Raw genomic sequence first — 19,511 nt, forward strand, 5'->3', positions numbered from 1 at the left:
TAGAACTCCCCAAACATGCCTGCTGAGAGATCAACCCAAGAGGAGACTTTGCAGACAATGCTTGGCAAGTAGGGAAGGACACCCAGAAAACTCTGCCTGTGTTTCCTTCCTGCCTCTCTGGCACTGCTTGGATCCCAGGTTAGGTCCCAGGTCAGTAACAAGGGACCAGTTCCTTGTCAAGGTGATCCAAGGAGCCATGGGCCCCCGACAGGCTCGAAAGCAAATGCACGAGAAAAGCTCCTGCCTCTTACAATCCCTCAGTTACCAGCACCCACCAACCCAGGATCCCCCCAGTTAAAACAAGAGGAAGCTTTTGATTAGTCTTACTGCCTTCAAACTGTACTGGTGGCCCTCAACTGTGCCTCTTCTGTCACTACTCAGGACAGAGAGAAACCTCAGGCAAAAGTGGCAAGCGAGCCCACCCCACACGCAGCACAAGCCTTACCAGCTGCGGCAGGGAGCTCAGTTGTGACTCCAGGAGGAACTCCTCCTGTAGATGGCACGCCACCTCCAAGTCTTTCTGGGAGAGTTCGTTCTGCAGATCTGCGATGGTCTCTTGCAGTTCTTGAATTTTAGCTGCTTTCTCCAGAACCTGCAATGCACAAACCCATCATGTACCTGGATTTTGGTAAGCTGTCTGCTCTGGGTGCAGCAGAGGGTCGGGTGCCTCCACGGTGCCAGTTTTTGACACAAAAAGGGGAGCAGTGCAATAACATACCCTGGAACCAAGATATTTCGGAGCTGAAGCTGGAGCTTAGCAGATTGCAGCAGGAATGGCCTGCAGGCCCCACTTCAGAGCTGGGGAGGCACCAACCAGGGCCTCCAACACAGGCTTCTCCTTTCCTTGCTCTTGAACACACCTGCTGAAGCTCACATTCTGTTTCCACACTTGGGCAACCTTGCTGGACTCTTTTTATTCCCCATTTACTTATTCGTTAAATGTATGCCCTACCCTTCAATGGTCAACCAGCATTACAAAAGCATACAAAATAAAAAAGTAGAAAAACATGTATATTGCTTTTAGAAAATTCCAAGGAAGGACAAAAGGCTGTGCACCAGAGGAGGAATATCATATCTCTCTGCCCCAATAAAAGCACCCAATAAAAGTATATTCCTTTAAGTTACATTGAGTCTGGGGAGGGGATAAAATGACAAATTCTCTGCATTGAGAACTCCTGCCTGGGACAGAGAGCTTCCAGGCCAGCACAGGGAATAACATTTGTGCGGAATCCTAAAACCATGCAGAAAAATCAGATGGAGACAGAGCAATTTCCAGCAGGCATGTCAAAGCCAAGAGATGTCAGCCTGATGGAAGTGGTTGGGCAGGCTGCAAGTGGGTGTGTCCTCCTCCCCAGCTCTCTGCATTGCAAGCAGAGTGAGGTCCAAGAACATAGCCCATCCCCCTGGCAGCTCCAGAGAAGAGATGATAGCAGGTACCATGTCACTGGACCCAGGAAGCGCTTTTCAAGAAAAGAGAGAACAATTTCACTCACAACTCACTTGGCCCAGGAAGAGTGGGTCACACCTGCTTTGGGAGCGGCATTTCCAATTGGTTTGGGAAGGGGAAAGATGAAGGCAAAATGACAATTCCCTTAAGCACCATCCTGGATATGGGAAATTTTAACGATGCAAAGCAGCAAGCTCAGACAATGTGTCTAGGCAGCCTAGAGGAAGTTGCTTGGAGTTGAAATCCCTTCATTAGGCATCACCTGATGACTTGTCTTTCTGAAGGCAGAGGCCTGTTTGGGCTGCGCTTCAAGGCCTCTTCCAACTCCTACTGCTGCAGCCCATCACGGGAACTATCCCTGCAATGCTATGGTCCTTGGCTCCCAGCTCTGGTGGCCCTGTGGCTGCAGCTGCTTCTTGCTTTGTGACCTCTAGTGAGAGGAGGGAGCAATCTCCATCTTCTCCCAATCTGATATTTCAAAGCCGGGCCTGCCTCTCCCTCCCATCTCCCCGCTCCACATTATTAATGAATTGGAAAGCAGACATCATTAGGTGTGGGAGATTGTTTCTTTCAAAATCTGTAGAAACCTTCATCAAACTCCCCAGAGCCAGGCTGCTGTTCTCAACATAGTCTTATTAGCATCGCCGCCTCTGTAGCCTGCCATGCAAACTGCACTGCTCGGCACTTTCCAGCACTTGACCCTTCTGCAGATGGAATTAATTTCCTCTTTGAAGATCCAGCGGCAGGCTGTTGCAGCTGCCATTGTTGTGCTTGTTAAGGAAAGGAGCGCTCCCGTGAAGGCAGGGGCTGACCGATCATGGGTGGATGGAGGGCAAGAAAGCCTGAAATGGAAGCAGCTGCAGAAGCTTGGGAGGAAAGCCCTTCCTGACGGCTCCTCCACAAGCAGACTTTTTTTCCCCATGCAAAGCACATATAAACGGGCTGGGTGAGCATATTTGCACATGTGACCTGCTCTGTGCTGGAGGCTCAGGGTATGTAGGCTGGAACCAGGGCAAATTAAGAAGAGCCTGGCCATTGGCACCCTGGGCAGAAAGAAAGCTCCTTTCACCCATCACCGTTTGTTTCATTTGGTCCCAAGTCTGATTTTAAGGGGGCTGGAAATAATCACCTATGGCATTCTGTGTGAAATGGTTCATGCTCAAAGGTTCCTGCACAGGATCACAGGATGGAAAGGAGTTCAGTTTCCTGGGATTGGCAATAAATGCTTCTCTGTGCTGAGAACCAAGTTCTTGTGACATCTGCAGCACCCCTCAAGCAGAAGCTGCTGAGGGTTAAATCCTTACAGAGAGGAAGAGGAATGCAGCTCCCCTCCCTCAGTCATAATTTATTAAAAGTCTCACAAATAATTAAAGAAGGGGAGGTTTGGCCAACCTTATGTCCCTTGGGACTATTATGTGGTGTTTGGGCAAGATTATGATTTCCTCTGCCTCAGTCACCCACCCTTGTCTGAGTCCCTCAAAAACTTCTCGGTCCCAAAGCATGGAAAGCAGCCTTTTTGAGTATCAGAGGTTAATCCCTATTATCTCTGTTTTCCTAGATATAATGTGATAAACAAGATTAATGATAGCCAACAAGGTTTGGCTATCATTAATCACCATATAATTATCCCCATCGACAGTGTGTCGACCAGAGATATCTAGTCCACCATCTTTCCTCCTGGAAGTCGAGGGTGTGACTGCATTTCATTTGCCTGTCTTCTTCTCTCAAGCCTGCATGGTTGGACCAGGTCCTTCAGTTCCAGCTGTTCCACTTCCATATATGGAAGTAAGAAGTAGCTTGTTGGAGCGCCAGATTGGAGCAAAAGGGCCCAAGACTTTGTGACTGACTGACTGACCAGCCTCTACTCCTGTTGAGAGGTAATGCCTGACCTCTTGGCTTCCCCATTGTGCCTCTCCTCCTCTGATTCTTTTCTAATGTCTCCCATGCCAAAGCAGAAGCCTGCTTGTTACGAGGAAGTTGACTGAGGATGTGAGGAATGCATTGAAAGAGATTTAGAGACTTCCTCTTAGCTACAGAAGGCAGATCTTTCTCAGAGAGAGATATTGTCGGATATTGTCCTGGATTCTCAGCAGCAAACAAGCACTGGGATGTTGATAGCTGACAGCTTCAAGATGCAGCAAGAGTAACATCCCAGGAAACCTACAGCAATTGGGCCACTGTGAACTCATTTCCAGAGTCCTGAGTAATCATTGTTGGTGACTTGTGGAAGTCTGCTGGTATTTCACCACACCTCAACCAGGGTGAAATATCAGCAGAGTATGCAGAGTTCCCCCTTCATGGATCAATGCCTTGTCGTGGCGAAGGGGCTTGAATAACTCAGAGAAGCTATGAGCTATGCCATGCAGGGCCACCCAAGATGGACAGGTCATAGTGGAGAGTTTTGACTAAACGTGATCCACCTGGAGAAGGAACTGGCAAGCCACTCCAGTATCCCTGCCAAGAAAACTCCATGGACAAAGACAACAGGCATATAAAAGTTATGACGCTGGAAGATGAGCCCCTCAGGTCGGAAGGCGTCCAACATGCTACTGAGGAAGAGCGGAGGACAAGTACAAGTAGATTCAGAGCTGATGAAGCGGCTGGGCCAAAGCCGAAAGGACGCTCAGTTGCGGATATGCCTGGAAGCGAAAGGAAAGTCCGATGCTGTAAAGAAAAATATTGCATAGGAACCTGGAATGTAAGAACCATGAGTGGAGGTAAGCTGGATGTGGTCAAAAATGAGATGACAAGAATAAATATCGACATCCTGGGCATCAGTGAACTAAAATGGAAGGGAATGGGCGAATTCAGTTCGGGTGACTATCATATCTACTACTGTGGGCAAGAATCCCGTAGTAGAAATGGAGTGGCCCTCATAGTCAACAAAAGAGTGGCAAAAGCTGTAATGGGATGCAATCTCAAAAATGACAGAATGATCTCGATACGAATCCAAGGCAGACCTTTTAACATCACAGTAATCCAAGTTTATGCACCAACTACCGGTGCTGAAGAAAGTGAAATTGACCAAATCTTAAAAAGCAGAGACATCACCTTGCCGACAAAGGTCCGTATAGTTAAAGCTATGGTTTTCCCAGTAGTGATGTATGGAAGTGAGAGCTGGACCATAAAGAAGGCTGATCGCCGAAGAATTGATGCTTTTGAATTATGGTGCTGGAGGAGACTCTTGAGAGTCCCATGGACTGCAAGAAGATCAAACCTATCCATTCTTAAGGAAATCAGCCCTGAGTGCTCCCTGGAAGGACAGATCGTGAAGCTGAGGCTCCAATACTTTGGCCACCTCATGAGAAGAGAAGAATCCTTGGAAAAGACCCTGATGTTGGGAAAGATTGAGGGCACTAGGAGAAGGGGACGACAGAGGACAAGATGGTTGGACAGTGTTCTCGAAGCTACGAACATGAGTTTGACCAAACTGCGGGAGGCAGTGCAAGACAGAAGTGCCTGGCGTGCTCTGGTCCATGGGGTCACGAAGAGTCGGACACGACTAAACGACTAAACAACAACAACAAATGAAGACCTACAACACCTTCTAGAAATGACACCAAAGAAGGATGTTCTTCTCATTACAGGGGATTGGAATGCTAAAGTAGGGAATCAAGAGATAAAAGGAACAACTGGCAAGTTTGGCCTGGGAGTTCAAAATGAAGCAGGGCAAAGGCTAATAGAGTTCTGTCAAGAGAACAAGCTGGTCATCACAAACACTCTCTTCCAACAACACAAGAGAAGACTCTACACATGGATATCACCAAATGGGCAGCATCGAAATCAGATTGATTATATTCTCTGCAGCCAAAGATGGAGAAGCTCTATACAGTCAGCAAAAACAAGACCTGGAGCTGACTGTAACTCAGATCATCAGCTTCTTATAGCAAAATTCCAGCTTAAACTGAAGAAAGTAGGAAAAACCACTGGGCCAGTAAGATACAATCTGGATCAAATCCCTTATGAATACACAGTGGAAGTGAGGAACAGGTTTAAGGATTTAGATTTGGTGGACAGAGTGCCTGAAGAACTATGGATGGAGACTCGTAACATTATACAGGAGGCAGCAACGAAAACCATCCCAAGGAAAAGGAAATGCAAGAAAGCAAAATGGCTATCCAACGAGGCCTTACAAATAGCGGAGGAGAGGAGGCAAGCAAAATGCAAGGGAGATAGGGAAAGATACAGGAAACTGAATGCAGATTTCCAAAAAACAGCAAGGAGAGACAAGAGGGTCTTCTTAAATGAGCAATGCAAAGAAATAGAGGAAAACAATAGAATGGGGAAAACCAGAGATCTGTTCAAGAAAATTGGAGATATGAAAGGAGCATTTCGTACAAAGATTACCATAATCAAGGACAAAAGTGGTAAGGACCTAACAGAAGCAGAAGACATCAAGAAGAGGTGGCAAGAATACACAGAGGAATTATACCAGAAAGATATGGAGGTCTCGTACACCCCAGGTAGTGTGGTTGCTGACCTTGAGCCAGACATCTTGGAGAGTGAAGTCAAATGGGCCTTAGAAAGCACTGCTAATAACAAGGCCAGTGGAAGTGATGATATTCCAGCTGAACTATTTAAAATCTTAAAAGATGATGCTGTTAAGGTGCTACACCCAATATGCCAGCAAGTTTGGAAAACTCAGCAATGGCCAGAGGATTGGAGAAGATCAGTCTACATCCCAATTCCAAAGAAGGGCAGTGCCAAAGAATGCTCCAACTACCGCACAATTGCGCTCATTTCACACGCTAGCAAGGTTATGCTTAAAATTCTACAAGGCAGACTTAGGCAGTATGTGGATCGAGAACTCCCAGAAGTGCAAGCTGGATTTCGAAAGGGCAGAGGAACCAGAGACCAAATAGCAAACATGCGCTGGATTATGGAGAAAGCTAGAGAGTTCCAGAAAAACGTCTACTTCTGCTTCATTGACTATGCAAAAGCCTTTGACTGTGTCGACCACAGCAAACTATGGCAAGTTCTTAAAGAAATGGGAGTGCCTGATCACCTCATCTGTCTCCTGAGAAATCTCTATGTGGGACAAGAAGCTACAGTTAGAACTGGATATGGAACAACTGATTGGTTCAAAATTGGGAAAGGAGTACGACAAGGTTGTATATTGTCTCCCTGCTTATTTAACTTATATGCAGAATTCATCATGCGAAAGGCTGGACTAGATGAATCCCAAGCCGGAATTAAGATTGCCGGAAGAAATATCAACAACCTCAGATATGCAGATGACACAACCTTGATGGCAGAAAGTGAGGAGGAATTAAAGAACCTTTTAATGAGGGTGAAAGAGGAAAGCGCAAAATATGGTCTGAAGCTCAACATCAAAAAAACCAAGATCATGGCCACTGGTCCCATCACCTCCTGGCAAATAGAAGGGGAAGAAATGGAGGCAGTGAGAGATTTTACTTTCTTGGGCTCCTTGATCACTGCAGATGGTGACAGCAGTCACGAAATTAAAAGACGCCTGCTTCTTGGGAGAAAAGCAATGACAAACCTAGACAGCATCTTAAAAAGCAGAGACATCACCTTGCCGACAAAGGTCCGTATAGTTAAAGCTATGGTTTTCCCAGTAGTGATATATGGAAGTGAGAGCTGGACCATAAAGAAGGCTGATCGCCGAAGAATTGATGCTTTTGAATTATGGTGCTGGAGGAGACTCTTGAGAGTCCCATGGACTGCTAGAAGATCAAACCTATCCATTCTTAAGGAAATCAGCCCTGAGTGCTCCCTGGAAGGACAGATCGTGAAGCTGAGGCTCCAATACTTTGGCCACCTCATGAGAAGAGAAGAATCCTTGGAAAAGACCTTGATGCTGGGAAAGATGGAGGGCACAAGGAGAAGGGGACGACAGAGGACAAGATGGTTGGACAGTGTTCTCGAAGCTACGAACATGAGTTTGACCAAACTGCGGGAGGCAGTGCAAGACAGGAGTGCCTGGCGTGCTATGGTCCATGGGGTCACGAAGAGTCGGACACGACTAAACGACTAAACAACAACAACAACAACAATGCAGAGTTCCAGAAGAGCTCTCAGAGATTTCCTGCTCCCAGCAAAACAGCTTCTTCCAGAGTCCCTGGTTAAGGGAAAAACTCCTCTCCCATGCCGTTCAAAGTAACAAAGTGTTTATTGTCTCCAGATACAAGCAAAACTAAACACTACTATCTACTATATACAATTCCTCTGGTCTTTGAAGTAAAGATACATATGTACAGAGATCCACTAATGCTATCACCATGCTAGCTAACACTGCTGTGTATAACCTACAGCCTCTTCCCTTGATTCTCACAGAGTCAGGTCCTGACAGCAAACAGGATAGCACCAGGTTTTGCAACAGGACACAACCATCGAAGACAGGAGCATGATGAAATCAATGCCCTAGAGACTATTATACCTGGCTCTACATTCTTGAACCAATGGGAGGCTGAATGACTCAGCAAGTCATACATTCATCCTTGCTGGTGTTGCTATGGTAACCCAGTGCACAGAAGATCCAGATGTGGGAGATGCGCTTCTCAAGAATGAAGCAGATGGTGACTGCACTTTCCTTCAAGCTTCCATTGGGTGGCTGTTCCCAGTTTGCATTATTACAAAAGTTGGATGAAGCAGAAGCAAAGCTAAAACAATGAAGTGACCTGGTATGGCATTTTGTGTGTGTGGAGGATGGTGGGATGTACAAACATAATGGAAATCTTCACAGGTATATGGGTACATCTAACGTTCACAGACCAGAAGAAATTAAGAAGCCAGCACCTGCTTGATTGAGAGCCAACACACTGTCCCTTGAAAATCAGGAAAAGATGGCCCAGCATACATATATGGATGGAAATGCCTGCTCAACCTCACCAGAGCTTTAGGGAAAGGTTTTCAGAACTGCCACATTGGTGGGCAGCTACTGGCAAATGAAGGGCAAAAGCATTCCTGCTCTCCTTCCCTTCCTTGGGTTCAAAGTGCTGATTCTGATCACCCTTCTTTCCTCCCAGGCAGGCTGGCCCAGCTAGTTCAGTGTCTGCTTGTGCTGCTGCAGTCGCCTCCAGAGAAGAAAGGTAAACCCTACCTCTGCTTTCACCTTCTCCTGGGTGTGACCAGCGTCTCTCAGCTGAAGATCCAGCTCACAAGTAAGATGCTCTTTCAGTCCCCAAAGAGACTTCAGTTCTGCTTGCTCCATCTCCTGTCCTGGCAGACAGTACCTACACAAAGGGAGGAAGGGAAGGCCAGTCAGAAAAGGTACAAAGGCTGCACAAAAGAATTTGGGGAAAGGGAACAAACAAATTTAGGGAAGTGTCTGCTGTAGCTTTGCTTGGCATGCAGAATGCTTCTGTCTCAATCCTTTGTATGTCAAGCTAGGAAAGGACCAGGTGATAGGAATGGTCTTCCTTTCTCTGCTGGAGACACTGGAGAGAACTGTCCTCAAATGGGTGAACAGATAGCCTGGCCTGGTAAAAGGCATCTCTCCCTCTGCTCATCTAGACCACTCACTCACTCACTCACTCACTCACTCACTCAGGAAAGCAGTGTTCCCCAACCCCAATGGTTGTTTATTTCAAGAGGCTGCTGTGCACATACCTTGTATACCCTTAATGGGCACATCCAGGCATGATGCATGGCTGCAGCTCTAGCACTATTTGCCCCTGTGAGTCACCAATGAGCATGCCATGGCCTGGAAAGGGCTCTAGGGCTTGGCTGGAAAGGTTTATGGGGTCTTAGTGCAGTGGCAAAGCATCTGCATGGCGTGCAAAAGGTCCCAGGCACAACCTCCAGCATCCGCAGGTTAGGATGAAAAAGACCCTGGAGAGCAACTGCTAGCCCTGAGCTAAGCTCAGCAGAAGAAGGCAGCGTTCTATTTTCCTCTGAAGCGCCAACCGGCAGGCTTTGTGACCACCTCATCAAAGCAATGCCTGAGATACTTTTTTCCCACAGGATCCTTGCTAAAGTTTAATCCAGGCTCTCTGGCTTCTCAACATCCCCACACTGGGGGGTGGCAGCTCCTATCTATATATGTATAGCTATATTGGCCTGTGGGAGGAGATGTCAGCATCTTTCACTTGCTGTGAGTTCCAAAAATACTTCCCCCCCCAGACAAGTCCTTTGTATTCTGTTGGAAGGGAACGGAATGGGGGGAGAGACATTCACATTTTCACAGCATTTGATAAGACTCCACTTGGGACTGGGGGTAGTATCTCCCCTTCCTGAACAAGAGCCAGGCCTTTCGGTTGGATGAAAATCCTGCCTCTCAAGTTCCAGAGGGAGGGCATTAGCAGCCTCTGGAAAGATGAGAAAGAAAGAGAGCTCACGGACACAGCCCAAGTTTTCCTGCCTCTGAAAAATGGGGGGGGGGGGGACAGGTTGCAAAGGTATACCTAACACTGCATTTTCTAAAAAGAGGAAGTTTAGCTACCTCTGCTGAAGGTGGCATAACAAGGGAATGGAACGTGTGTGTTAACCTTGAAAACCTCTCTGTTCACAAGCCCTCTCTCTCTCTTTCTCTCTCTTTCTTGTATGCACAGGTGGGCACGCACATGCACACTTCCCACGCAGAATGCTAGTTTGCCCATTGGGAACTCTAACCCTCAGGCTAACCCTACAGCAAGTAATAACCTACTTATTGCACCCGGAGGCAACGCAGAGGGGCAGAAAGGGCTGCATTTGGGGGAAGAGGATAAGCAGAGCTTAGCATTAACCGCTCCCTGAAATCATCTGAAGGAGGCAAGCAAGGCGACTTAATATAGGAAGGAAGGCAATTCGCAGACAGACGTTTGGACTGGGCAGAATGATGAAACAATTATTTGGTGGAAAATTTGGCTGGTGCTTCCTGAAAAGAGAGTGAACATGACCAAATCACATGACTGCACCCAGCCTGTGTCAAGAGTATGAGTTTTTCCATCATTAAAGACCAGAGTCAAGCAGGCCATCAAGCCACTACGTCACAAAGTATGGATGAAGACCCCAGGGGAAACCAGAGATGACTCCGGTAGGCAGAGACTGGGGGAATCTATGCCAAAGGGCGTGGGGAGCCACAAAGCATCTGCATTAATCTAATGGCCCAAACCACTCTGGAAGCCCTTGGCTGAATCAGGGAGGTAGATAAGGTCTTAACTATGTTTTCCAGGATATTGGAGGCCCAGAAGATGTCCCAGAGGAATTATGCCACAGGGCCAGTGCTTTAAAATATGGAGTCCAGGACCCTCTAATCTATTACAGACTGGAGTACAGGGCAAAGAGGTTGATTTGGGTGGGAGGAAGAGGGGTATCTATATATATCTCCTGTTCTGAGGCCAGCCAACCCCTGGAACACCCAAGAGGTAATGAATGAACTTAAGTCTTGTCATTGGCCCATGAGAGAGCCCAAAGAGACATGACTAGAGTTCTCAGGTGGGGTTCTGGAGGGGGAAGCTCAGGACCCGGAAGCATTCAATTAGGAATTGAAGAGAATTCCTGCTGGTGATACAAGATTGGGATGGACTGAATGACCTGAAACGGAGGAGGGCTGATCATTAAAGAAAAGAGGAATACCAAGTGTGACCACTTGGAAAAGCTCAAAAGAAAACTCAAGAACACAAGTGAAGGATGGGGAGCAGCAAGGCTGAGCCGCAGCCCCAAAGGAGAATAAGAACTTTCTTTGGTGGAGGGATTTCTGTGCACCTGGAATTGGGTTACCAGTACACAATCTGGCCACTGTGGCTGTTCCTTGAGAACCTCAGCTTCTATCCTGAGGAGAAACCACCAGTGCCACTGCCCAGCCTTTTCACTCGCCTGGCTGGAGAAACACAGCAGAATTAGGGTTTGCAAAACTCAACACCTGGCTGCCTCCCTGTGGGCTTGCCTCTCACTTCTCCAGCCACCTCCATGAAGCAAAACTAATGAGTGAAATCCTCCTAGAGGTCAAACACTGAGTTTACAATAAAAACAAAGAAATTAAAAATGTGTATGTAAAACAAACACATTTGTGCATATTCTATTTCTCACACAGGGTTTGAATCTTTAATGTGAAAACTGGTTTTTCCAGACATGGATTCTTTCCTCCACGTTAATAAAAGAAAAATGTATGAAGTGTATCTGCAAGGCGGATCATGCCAAGGCTGGGAGTAGTGATCTTTTTAGGCATTTGAGTTTCACTCACACAGTTACAACCAGGCACCTCCTCTCTGGCACAATATGGGAAGGAACAGAACTCAGTGGCAGAGCATCTATTTGTCATGCTGGAGGCCCAGGCTGAGTTCCCAATGGCACCTCCTGTTAAAAGAGCACCTGGCATTAGGTCTTTCTCTGGCGAAGACCCTGAACCATACTGGACAAGATGGACCTGATGTAAGGTAGCTTACTGACATTCAGAAACAGCAGCTGCTAGCTGTCTGGTGGAGGAATGGGCCATGCAGCCTTTTGTGGCCACCCTCTGAACTGTGATGTCAAGTCAGGGAAGCGCAGGCCTCCTATGCTCTGGCTTCCAAGTTCTTCTGCTTCTGGGCACTGACAAGGCAGCTGGTACCAGGGTGGATAAAAATCCTTTTTATTTATTTATTTATTTAAATCAGATTTTTTTATTTAAATGGAATTTTTTTTATTTAGATTGGATTTTTAAAATAAAATGCTTTTGGAGGAAAAAATCTTTCTAATGATAGTTTTCTATTTAAGTTACATTGTAGTCTAAAGGCTATTCATCAGGAAATAAGGATTTGTTTAAGTTTTTCATGTGTGCTGAAACTCAGACTAAGCTGGGTTTTTTTTTAAAAAAAAAGTTTAACCACATCAGTTAACAAACATGGATACATATGCTATAATGTTATTGTTTTAGTTAAATAAATTGTTTAGATTGTTATTAAGGAAGTGATTATTTTTCTCATTCCAATAAAGTACAGCAGAAAAGTTGTCCAAATATAAACAGTTAACTTATTAAACCTCACAATAATTTCATAATTATCTGTCTATGTATTTCTAATAGTATAATCAAATCAGTAATTTTTGATATAACTGTAAAAACTACTCTAAAAAATTATTATTCCAAAAATGAAACATTCATCTGGTTGTAAATATTAAGATTATACCAGCAGGAATGTCTTCCTGTAAAAAAAAAGGATTTAAATCAAGTCTTACTGACTAGTGATTTAAATAGTAATTTAAATCCTGATTTAAATCGATTTGATTTAAATCAAATCCACCCTAGCTGGTACTCAGACACCATAGTTTGTTTCAATGGCAGGACTGGTTCAGAGGCCTGTGCATAGGGAATCTTTGCGGCTCACCAAAGTATCTTGCTATATTGGTAGTGCCCTGAAAGACACCGAGAAAATTCCTTCCGCTGAAAGTATACAGGGGGATTTAATGTACTTAGCAGGGATTAATCAAAGATTTGTTTAAAGATTTAAAGATTTTGCACACTTTGCCCAGCAATGGCTGTGGAAGGCCATAAGCACAAAGGGTTGAGCTGCCAGGCCAGTTCCTGTGGCAAGAGCAACTCTACCTCAACATAGACGTAATAGCCTTCTACTACAAATGGCTGGAAGCCAACCAGGAAATGGTTCCTACTGAAACAAGAAGCGGTTTAAATTTACAAGACACTATATTACCAACTCAGTTATCAACATTACCTTCTACCTGCTTATAGCCAGCCACCTAAGGAAAGTCAGCACAAAGTCTTAATGATGCTCCCATGGAATGCTCCGAGTCAAGCTTTGGTCAATCTCCATAGCAGAGTGTTTAAAGGAATGTTTGGCTACCATGAGTCAGAACAGAAAAACTGCCCCATTTCAGGATGTACATCAGTCACCATGGGGCTAGAAGCCCAGTGCTTGGAGTCCATGAAACACTGCCCTGTCCAGACCCATCAGTCAAAGAAAGAGATGAGCAGGGGGGATACCATGAACCCTCCAGAAAAGCCTTGGAGGAAGAGGGGCCTGGAATGTGCCTGCTCCACTCCCTCTTTTGCCTAGTCCAATTCACCCCACCCCGAGAGGATGTTCCCTTGGACCACTCTTTGTGTTGTGCGGTGCTGCTGCTGCTGCAGTTAACCTGATCAACACCCTCCCAGGATGGGAAGAGCAAACTGGGCCATGTCTGGCCTGGGAAAGGAAAGAGTTGAGAGGAGAGAGGGAGGGAGGGAGGGGCTTTCGCTGGTGTTAAGAGGGAGCCTCTGCACAGGACAAATTCACAGACAGACACTGGCACTCATAAATTATACAACTCATTTGCATATTCCAGTCATGAAACATTATGCAAATACTGCCTGATTTGCATAATGGATTCCAGTCACCGCTTCAATTGCTTTGTGTGTGTTTTTTAAAAGAACAAAACAAAATAAAAGGCAAATGCTGGTTCCAGCTGGCCACCCCGCCTCGTCTGCTTGGCCCTTTGCCTCCAGGGGGTGGGGTGCGGGGAGGCAAAAGCACCCTAAGCCCTGGCATGAGAAATATTGCCCTTAATTGCAACATACCAACTTGGACCTGGCTGAGATTCTTCACCAGAAACCACGCATCTGAGCCAATTAGGAAGGAAGAAATGAGGAGGCAAGACCAGGGAAAGAGGGAGATGTTTTCTGTCATTGCTAGCATGGCTGGAGGTGGGAAATCCTTCCCTTCCTAACTGCTTAATTATATACAACAGAGACTATCTCTGTATTTGGTGATAATAAGCCAAGCTGGGGGTGGGGGACACTTCTTGTCTCCTCAGAGCTCAGAAGAGCTTTCGGTTTTTAGAAGAGGGTTGGGAGGAGGAGCTCCTCTGATTATTTATAACGAACTGTAATAGCAACACATTGCGAAGGATGAGATGGGAGGGTGTCGCTCGCCTTCCATCAGCAGCCAACGTTGCTCGCTTCTCCTGCAGGAGCTGGCTGCGCTGTGCTGTGCTGCTGTGGGCACCTCCCTCCTGCCCCCCTGTGAAAGGCAGAAATGTGCCAAGCGGCTGGCGTCGGCACCCTGTGGGAAAAGTTGACTGTAATTCTTTTGCTTTTAAAATCAATTAATCCGTGTGTTAATTAACGTCAAGTCGGCAGAAGGAGGAGGGGAGAGTGAGAGAGAGAGAGGGTGGGTGGGTGGGAGGGAGGGAAGAAAGGAAAGAGCTGCCTGCAAGGGCGGATGGCAGACTCGTTGGCACGGTGCCATCCATTCAGTGGCAACGCCACAGTTTCGTGTGATAAGAGCAGCAGCGGGCATATGTTCTGGGGGTCCTGCACGTGGGCCAGACAGTGCGGAGCAGCGAAGGGAGATTAGCCAGAGCCTGGGAGCAGACAACAAGCGGCAGCCGAGGGCACGGGGTGCCAGGAGGAGGAGGGCAAGCTCGCCTCTCCCTTGGACTCCAGAGATCCAGGGGCTCCCCCACAGGCAAGGCGCCAACTGGACCCCTCCGCCATTTCAGCTTCATTCTGCTGCAGTGGAGCCAGCGCAACGGAAGACAAAGGCCGCCATTTCCGCCATGATGCCACTCCCAAGCCCAGGCTGGCATCCTTGAGCCTTTAAAAGAAGAAAGGAAAAGAAGGAGGCGCCAAGAGCAAAAACAACCCGTCTGCTTGCCCCTCCTGCGTTGCTGTGCCAGGGGCAACTGGGCATCTGTCGGCATAGCAGAAGGCACGCAAATGGGTTGTTCGATGCAAGCTGTTGGTTTGTTCGCCAGGCAGGTTCATTTATAGCTAGAACCAGAAAGAGAGAAGACACTTCAGCCCAGTCAACAACCAACTGGAGACAGCCACCATTGAAGAAGAGATGCCACAGGAAGCATCATGAACGCAGGCTCTGGCTGATACCAGCTTCCAGTCAGCGGACCAGAGAGTGATGCCAAACCTTCAGCGAAAGAGAGAGAGGAGATTGGGGGGCGGGGGTGAACGAGGACGAGCTGGAAGGTCTCCCGTAAGACCTCTGAAGGTGGGCAGAAAAGAGCATTATTTGGGTGTTCAGGGCTGGAGAGAGAACATTTCGCAATGCTTCTCTATGGACGTGTGACCGCTGCGTGTGAATGCGCACCTGAAGGCACAGACACTGGCATATACAGAGATAGGTATGTACAAGACGGGTGTGCCTGTATGCCCACTCATTTGAGCATGCACTCAGATTTTATCCATGTGTGCATGCTTGCACACACATGTTGATGCCTGTGTATGTGCACGTGTGTAAGTTAGAAAGAACAAGTGTGCGAGAGCGAGTGAGAATGCCCGTGTATACACTTGCCACTTTTAACCCAGGTATACACAGATGTTCCCACCTCCACCCAGAAAAAAGCAAACAAACCCACCCACCCTTCTCCAGAAGCAGCAGCAGATTTATTTCCATGCGTTGCTATCACCAGGGAGATGAATGGGGCCGATGGGACGCCCTTTGCAAGATCCACTATGAAGAGTGTGTGTGTGTAGGGGGGGGGAGAAAAAGAGGGGGAGAGAGAGAGAATATATATACCACTAAGATCTGCACCAACTTGAAAGCAGAGCGAGATCTGGAAGGTGCTACTCCTGACGCCCAGGTGGCACACCAGACAGGCCAGGTCCAGAGTCCCACTCTGTGGCGCCGGAGGCTCTCTGGGGCTGCTTTGTAGAAAAACAAAGCTGCTTACTTACACTGTCTGTGCTGTTGTGGATCCTGAAAGGCTTTCAGCTGGCATCGGGCGCTGAGCCAGGGACGGGTGCTGGAGACAAAAGGAAGACACAAAAATAAAGTCATGCCACGGGAATATTAATTGGCTTCTCACTTAACGGGAATTTACAAAATATGCTAAATGGGGGTTTGTTTTCCCTCTTCGTCCGAAAAGAAACCCACTGAAGAGAAAAGCGGAGATTGGCACGCATCTCTTTTGCATGGAAAATACTGGTACAGGATTTACTGCCAAGCGGCAGAGCTCAGGATTAACAGCAATGGCATCTTTTGGGCATCTTTTTTCTTCTAATGAACAAGCTTTTGCGGTTAATGAGGAATAATCGTTTTGCTAATGAGCTCTGAAACGTTAAGAGAAAAGAGGGGTGTTCTGTTAATCGCCCGGTGCAGTCGCGTGGCTGGATTACAAACGGAATGCAGGACGAAAAGCGGGGTGGGAGATCCTCCTGGAAAAGCAGCAGCAGAGAGATGGGTGCTGGGTCACCCGCAGTGCCCGCTCAAGCCTCCACACATCCGGCCAGCAGCAGCTTGGGTTTCTCAAACTCCGCAAAGTGGATATTCGGGGAAGATTACCACCACCGTCAAAGCGCGAGGCACGGCTGTTAATGTCTTCAGTGTTTAATCATCATACAGTAGAATGGTTTTATGCATATTTCATTTGCATATCATTAAGGCAAACTACAGGGGGATGGTGAGCCAAGAGAGGTGCAATGTTGCGGGCAGGGGCGGGGGTTGGGGGCAACGAGATGCCTGCCTATCTGCGTGAGATGCCAGGAGTCAGACCTCAGTCCGCCTTCCATTTGGAAACCTTCGAAAGTGGGATATAACCCAGGATACCTCCAATTCCAGCAGCGGAGCCTTCGAAGAGGGGACTGAGGCCAAGCCAGACTTGCATTGCCAGGAGGATCGCTGGCTCCAGGGGAATGCCCTGGCAGGTCTGCCCTTCTTCACAGGCATTTGGGATCAGATTAATTCTGGAGACAATGTCGGGGGGGGGGGTTGGGAGTGTGTAGTGGGGGCAAGGATATCCATGCGGGAATTGCAGCCCACCCTCTTATTAGCAAACAGTTGGGTCTCCTCTGTTTTCCTCCTTTGCTTGCTTTTCTTTTGGTGTCCCCACTCAGTCATTTCATCAATTACTTGCCGGCTGAGATCTTTTTGCCCTGGCACTAGCCAGAGAAGGAAGGCACCAGTGGCGGCAGCTGCAGCTGAATACAGGGGATTCTTTGTGGCTCTTAGACATGGCCAACGTCTTAATTGGGGGCTTTTATCACACTCAAACAACAGCAGGATTGTCACTGCTGCCTTTGGCTTTTCATCGGATGCTGGTTGGTTTTGGGGGTGGAGGGGCTTTCCTGCCAGCAGAACAACCATTGTCAGCTTCACAAGCTGCCATACGGTGACATGCTCTTGGCTCAGAAGCAGAACTTGACTGGATAATTTTAGATAGCAGAATTTACTCCCCCCCCCCTTCCCAGTTTTCCCTCTTGGGCAACTATGACTATTCGGATGAGTGGAAATGGGAGGGTGCCGTTGATGGTGGAGCTGCTGGTGGCAGTGGTGGCAGCACAGCGAGTTGAAGGCAGCCAGAACTAGGGAGGCACTGTCTTTTTTTGGGAGGGGGGGCTTACTGCATTTCCTCTGCTTGTGCCCATAGCGCTGCGGCACATGCAGATGTCGCTGTTGTTCTTCATAAAAACATAATGATATGCAAAAGCATAACGACCCCATTGGGGCGCAAAGCGTCAATGAAATAACAGTGTTAGGACAGAGGGAGGGGAAGGAATGATGACAGACACCCGACTGAAGGAATGTCCACATAAATTATCTTTATTCAAATGAAACAGAACTGGTGGAGGGGAGGGAAGTGATGGTGAGTCATGAGTCACATGGCGTGCAGGCCAACTTTGAATGTGCCAAGGGGAGGAAGATCCTCTCTGCCACGCCCAGAGAAACAGGCAGGGGAGAGACGGCAGCTGAGACAGCGCTGCATTTCCAGTCACACATTTCACTAGGAGGCTCCAGGGGCATTTCTTCCTGGGCAAGGGACTTTCAGCGCTGCTCCAGCCTGGACTGGCATTTCCACAGCAGATGCAGAGAAGCCTCACAAGGAGAAGGGAGACAAGGCAACAGCACTGGTTCCACAGGAGCTGCTGAGGGTGAAACTTGGACCAGGCCAAAGACCAGCAGTGGCTGCTGGAAAGGAGGCAAGCTGGGGCCCAAGGCAGCCATACCTCTGAGGACTCTGCCCACTCCCGTGACAAGCAGATTTCCCCAGAAGTGGACCGAGGAAGCTAGCAAGTGGGGCTGAACTAGAGACCCCCCTTCATCCTTCCCCACACCTGGATTTGGGGGTCACTGTCCTGCTCAAGGTGAAAAAGGAGGCCTACACAGAGCAGGAAGAGACTGCTTTCGTGCCCCTGGAAAGGAAAGGAAACCAAAGGGAGTAAAATGGGGTTAGGGTCAAGTCCCTTCAGAGAGCCCACCTGTTGTTTTTAAGTTACAAAGAAATTGCAATGCAGAGATGGCACCACCAAGTCCAAAGGGATGGAAGCAGCATCATGGAGTCCAAAGCAGGGTTGCCACACAGCTTATTTTGGAACAGACAGAATATTAGAACTACGCCAGGGGTGAGGAACCTCCAGGCCCTCCAGATGCTGCTGAACTACAATTTGCAACAGCCACAGCAAGCATGGCCATTGGCTAAGGGTGCTGGGACTTGTAGTTCAGCAACAGTTAAAGGGCCAAAGCCAGAAATATCTGAGAAGATTACAAGGGATTCCTTTTTTATTTTTAAAAGAATTTTTTTAAAAAACCCACATTAAACCAAAAAGAAGCCTACCAAAAAGGAATCCAAAGAGTGAAGGAGCCAGTCCATATGATGCAGTGGTTCTAGGTAACACTGGTCCTGGGTTCAAACCCCTCAGGGGTCTTGGTCCCTGTGCCATTTGTTTGGGCTGTTGGGAGGACAAAATAGGACAGTCTCCATAGATTCTAAACCTAAACTGATTGGAGTGATGGAGGGACAGACAGCTGCCTTCTTTCGTGTCAGCCCAATAATATCACCTGCTCTGACTGGCAGCGGCCAAATAAGATACTTAGGGGCAGACACCCGCTCTGCATAGAAATTGCACAGAACCATTCACACCAACAGGCCTGATATTCTCTTCTATGAATTTGCCTAATGCTCTTTCAGGGTGGAGGTGGATGGACCAGTCTACGTCTGTCTCAGGTCAATTTCCCTGGGGCTCAATCATAAGTCTTTTGCACACTTTCCAAAAGAATATACAAAAGATCCACAGGTGAATTGTACACATTTTGTACACAATCTTCCCACAAAACACATGTTTTAGATACATTTCACCGCACTGTTCCTCCTAAAAGAGACAAGTTGCATACATCTTAACATTAAATAAGTATTTTCACACACACTTCTCGGGACCAAAACAGAATCACAAAATCACAAGTGTGAAATATGGCTGACA

General features: G+C 47.4%; 1 protein-coding gene across 4 annotated transcripts in view; it reads right to left on the minus strand.

Moving 5' to 3' along the window:
* Positions 1 to 19,511, minus strand: part of PMFBP1 (polyamine modulated factor 1 binding protein 1) — an 82,987-nt gene that overhangs the window by 30,897 nt on the left and 32,579 nt on the right. For all 4 annotated transcript variants that reach the window (XM_088671987.1, XM_088671986.1, XM_035118016.3 and 1 more), the window contains 3 exons: positions 15,993 to 16,060; positions 8,511 to 8,643; positions 446 to 592 (listed from right to left, as the gene is read on the minus strand). In XM_088671987.1, the coding sequence (XP_088528113.1) occupies positions 446 to 592; positions 8,511 to 8,643; positions 15,993 to 16,060 (348 nt within the window). The remainder of the gene's footprint in view (positions 1 to 445; positions 593 to 8,510; positions 8,644 to 15,992; positions 16,061 to 19,511) is intronic.

This window comes from Zootoca vivipara, chromosome 6 (genome assembly GCF_965207765.1).
Source record: "Zootoca vivipara chromosome 6, rZooViv2.hap1.1, whole genome shotgun sequence".
Lineage (NCBI taxonomy): Eukaryota > Metazoa > Chordata > Lepidosauria > Squamata > Lacertidae > Zootoca > Zootoca vivipara.